The sequence below is a fragment of the Adiantum capillus-veneris genome, chromosome 18, assembly GCF_014529385.1.
Source record: "Adiantum capillus-veneris isolate H3 chromosome 18, ASM1452938v2, whole genome shotgun sequence".
NCBI lineage: Eukaryota > Viridiplantae > Streptophyta > Polypodiopsida > Polypodiales > Pteridaceae > Adiantum > Adiantum capillus-veneris.
In genome coordinates this window covers 28,803,979-28,808,320 of record NC_140948.1, presented here as the reverse complement: position 1 = coordinate 28,808,320, position 4,342 = coordinate 28,803,979, and the positions used below count along the sequence as shown (strand labels likewise).

The 4,342-nt window shown below is 46.2% G+C and overlaps 1 protein-coding gene across 1 annotated transcript; it reads right to left on the bottom strand.

Annotated features, from left to right (window-relative positions):
• Nucleotides 1-1,247: 1,247 nt before the first annotated feature.
• On the bottom strand, nt 1,248-4,342 carry LOC147435407 (trihelix transcription factor GT-2-like). Its single transcript, XM_086488474.1, has 2 exons — nt 3,804-4,342; nt 1,248-3,015 (listed from the first exon to the last, which is right to left on the bottom strand). Exon 2 carries the CDS (start codon nt 3,004-3,006, stop codon nt 1,444-1,446), a length of 1,563 nt encoding a protein of 520 aa, XP_086344600.1. The 5' UTR covers nt 3,007-3,015; nt 3,804-4,342; the 3' UTR covers nt 1,248-1,443.

Below are 4,342 nucleotides of genomic sequence, written 5' to 3'. Positions count from 1 at the left end.
GCCATCTCCATGTGCAAGTGTTCCAACTGCACATGCCGCCTACGGGTGGAACACTACAAGCTCAGCCAAAGAGAGAGAATCCGACACGAGCCTTTTTCCGCCATCATGTGTGTGAACCACCACTCGGATGGGAGCTTCTCCTTAGTCGTTTCCAGTGTGGAAAAGTGGAGGAGTTCCCTTGCACATTCTGAACGCCCCCTTATAGCCATGAACACAATAAGCTATTTCCTATTCTTGGGACCTTTGTTGGGAGGGACCGTAACTTCACGAGGACAGGCTCACATTGTGCTCTTTCTAAGCCTCCATTAGAATGGGCCATGTAAGTTGAGGGGCAACTTCAGATCTGACGGTCCATAACTAACACGCATCACCTTTTCCTCCACCATTAATCCCATTTGACCATGCCGGTGTGATATAGTGATGAGGAGGGACTTCCTCGCCTGTTGTCTCGTTTTTTCCGTTGCTTGCAAGGGACATGTTTCAATTATCACTTTGCCGATGGGACATGTTGCCATTATTACCTTTCTTCCTTGGAGGAAGAAAGGAGGGGCATATATATTGGCTTTCTTGTGGGGTTCTAGCCTTTTTAGCACTACCATCATTTTGTTTTCTTATGGATTAGTTGCAAGTTCAGATAACCATGATGCCATATCCAATTCCACCAAAGCAAAGCCCCTTTTTCTGAGGTTCAAATTATTACTCACAAAACCCTTTGAAGGGAGACGACAAAGTACACTTGTCTCTAGCAAATAATAAGGCATACGTGACGGGATATTCCAAAACCCCTTTTCTCTTTTGTATTTTATAACCTTAAAGTAGAGACAGATGAAACAGCAAGCTGCCAAAACAACACTGCAAAGTTGCTTGAAAGATATCTCCAATCATGCATAATCCACTTCCTTGTACTTGGACCATCTTCGTTCCTTGGCTTTTCAAATTGTGTGTGTGTGTGTGTGTGTGTGTGAGAGAGAGAGAGAGAGAGAGGGGGGGGTAGGGCTTTTAGCACCTTAGCATCAATCCAAAGTGTGTGTGTGTGTGTGTGTGTGTGTGTGTGTGTGTGTGTGAGAGAGAGAGAGAGAGAAAGGGGGGGGGGGGGGGGGGGGGGGGGTAGGGCTTTTAGCACCTTAGCATCAATCCAAAAAGAGTCGAAGATCTATCCGCCGAGTGTTGAACTCAAGACCTGATGCTCGAGAGGGAAATAGGATAACCTATTTACCACTTGAGAGAGAAAGAGAGACCCATAAAAATGTAGCAAACTGTCTGAGTCGTTACCTTCACCAATTATTTATGACAGCACTCGACCTAGCTCCTCTTAGCAAACAACAGGAAAGAGAAAAGCATACAAGAGCAGAAAGTGGCCGCCAACCAGAATCTTTATACATGGAGCACACATCATAATATGACACACATACAGTAATACAAAGAGTTATCTACACAGATGATTCACGCCTCCTTACCATCCACAGCCGCTGCCGCACATTCATCATTTCTTTTATCAGTTGCGCAATCATCCTTTGTCGTCTCTGACGACGACTTAGCATCCCCGTCCTTGAATTTTCCCATAATAGAGGAAAGCTGTTCAAAGTATGTGCTTTCATCCTTGTCTTTGCGCCCATCCATGACATCTTTGTACTCTGCCATGAGCTTGTCCCACTTCTCCCTGCATTGTTTACCATCTCTGTGAGTACCCAATGAGGCGAGCTTTTCGCCGAGCTCATCCCACAGTCCTGCTCTGCGCGTTGACATGACAAATTTGCTATCCATTTCTTGCCTTATCCGGATAAGGTTCGCAACCTCGGATTTCTTCCAATTCTTGGATCTCTTCTTGGGGCACATCCCTCCATTTGAAGTGGTGGCTACCATGCATGCCGGCACAACATCCATGCTCACCGCTGTGGGCGGCGGCCTCTCACCCAATAACCTTTGCGTCAGACTTATCATCGCACTATTGAAGGCAAAACGCTGAGCCCTCTCTTCTGCTCTCCACTTTTCCTCCCTTTCATGCCTCATCTGTTCTCTAAGGCGCTCTTTTCTATCAAGGGCATCCAGCAAATCTTTCAAAAAACTCTGTTGCCTTGTGATGATGGAGTCCAAGAGCTTTTGCACTGCACTACAATCCAAGGAAGAGAAAACCTCTTCCCTACTTCGTTTCCTTGGGGATAAGGAAGCCTGTCTACGAGCCTCATTCATGTCCGTGCTATTCACACCATAACTATGTCGCAACTCCTTCAACTCTACACGACTGATCCCATGGTTAAATCGAGCGTCCACCATGCCTATAGTACCCAAATGAGGATTGAGCGCACATGATGCCCCTGCTTGGTTCCAGCTCGAAAGCGCAGGCTTGCTACTAAACTCAAACTTCACCCTTTTTGCATCACCGCCATCGCCGCATCCATCACACTCTTTCTTGTACGACTTCCATGAGAGAAGAGCATCCAGCTCGGTGAAAAATGGGTGCTCGCTTCTCTCCCTCGTGCCATCTCTCACTTCCTTGTAAGCTGCTGTCAGTTTTTCCCACTTGTCTTTGCATTGTTGCCCGTCTCGAGAGAACTTCTCTTTCTGCAATGCAAGAGCTATTTCTTCCCACAACATAGCCTTCTTGCCGCTTCTTCGAAACCTTTCATCGAGCTCTGTTCTCATTTTGATTAGTTTCAAGGTCTCCGCACGGGTCCAGTTCTTTGAGCGCCGCTTATGTTCACGCTTTTTGTCATCCTCAACAGTGATGCCACCCTCTGCATTGGAACCATTTTGAAGGGGCTGAGATGGCAAGATGCCATTGGCAACATGCTGTAAAACACCACCCTCTCTTGTAGGGCTGCTTGATGATACATCAATTGGAAATTGTTGGGGGATGTTGGAAGGTGGCGTACTCTCTATTGTGAGAGAGTTTTGGGACTGGTCGCTCGTATCCTCCTCCGTTGAAGAGGAAGTTTGGTGTTCCTCTTCCCCATTGTTTGCTTTCTTTGATGAGCACTGCAGGTCCATGGCGCCTCTGTCAATCATGTCAATATCCTGGCCATGTCAAAGGCGAAATCAGAGCATGTGGCATTGCTCCCCACACAAGAGCACATACAGTCAAAAGCTAGAGCCACAAACATAGGAAATATAATTTAAGTCAAAAAATTCCCTTGTGAGCATGCTCTCAACACGGGTAAGATTGCCCCATTTTTGGCGGAGTTCAACATTAGAGCTGCAAGCTCACACAAATGAGTACCCCTTTTCTGCCATATTCGAAGCTTGCTTCAAAATTGTACTACTAATCTAGATTGCTAGAAATGTCTGGCTGAAAATACACGAATTAGGCCTAAGACACAAGAATGTTCATGAGTATGTCTGAAAGCTCGCATGGTATAAACATCCCAATGAAGCAACTGAAATGACCCCATCCAATTTCAAGCGATAATGCACTCCGTCTCCATCTGAACGCCCTTCAATCATGCGGCTTAATATCCTTTCATGCAAGAGGGAAAGGTATGTGTCTGTCTAATAGCAAGCAATAATTATTCCATCTCCTACTAAGTTGAATTCTTTCAAATGACCATCTAATTACGCAGGAAAAGAACAAACTTCATGTTCAATTTTTTCTGAAGACCGTCTAATTACACAGGAAACCAAAAAAATTCATGCAGCATGGTGTGCCTCCCTTGCGAGGACTCGTCAATTCCCTCAATCACGTGCTTTTCCTGTTGTATCTGTCATATTCAAACATGCACACGCACGCACACACCCATCCAGAATAAGGAAGGCATGCAAGCAAGAAAAAACTATATAAGAAAAGACGGAGGAGAGACAATCCATACCCAGGGACGGAAGCGAAGAGCGGGACCCTGCTCTGCAGGGAAGAAGCAGGGGTGGTTGTAAGAAGAGAGAGAGCACAGAGCCTCTTTCGTGAAACTTCGAGAAGGCTACATGTCTTGGAGCCCAAATTCAGAACAGGGGATTTCCGTCTGCTAAGAAAAGACAAGCAAAAATAACAAGTGGGTTAGAAGAGTCTCTTGTAACAGACATGGGAGCAGGGGAGGCCCTGCACTTGCTCTTCTTCTTGCTCTTGCATTTGGTTCGCCGCAACATAGCATCAGAAAGCCGTTGTAGCTCACACGCACAGAACCCAAACTCACTCTCTCTCTCTCTCTCTCTCTCTCTCTCTCTCTCTCTCTCTCTCTGACCTAAGTCTGATAGAGAGAGTGGCCTGCAGAAGGGTTTCTTAGATCGTGATCAGCGCGATGGCTACGTTGCATATAGACATCCAGGAATTCGCAGTGAAGAGAGTCTGCGCTGGAGACAAGGGATTGAGATTGCGAAGAGAGAAGGAACGAGGAAAAGAATGTGGACACAAAAA

Coding starts and splice junctions, on each gene's coding strand:
- LOC147435407 (XM_086488474.1), bottom strand. CDS start 3,006: ATGATTGACAGAGGCGCCATGGACCTGCAGTGCTCATCAAAGAAAGCA.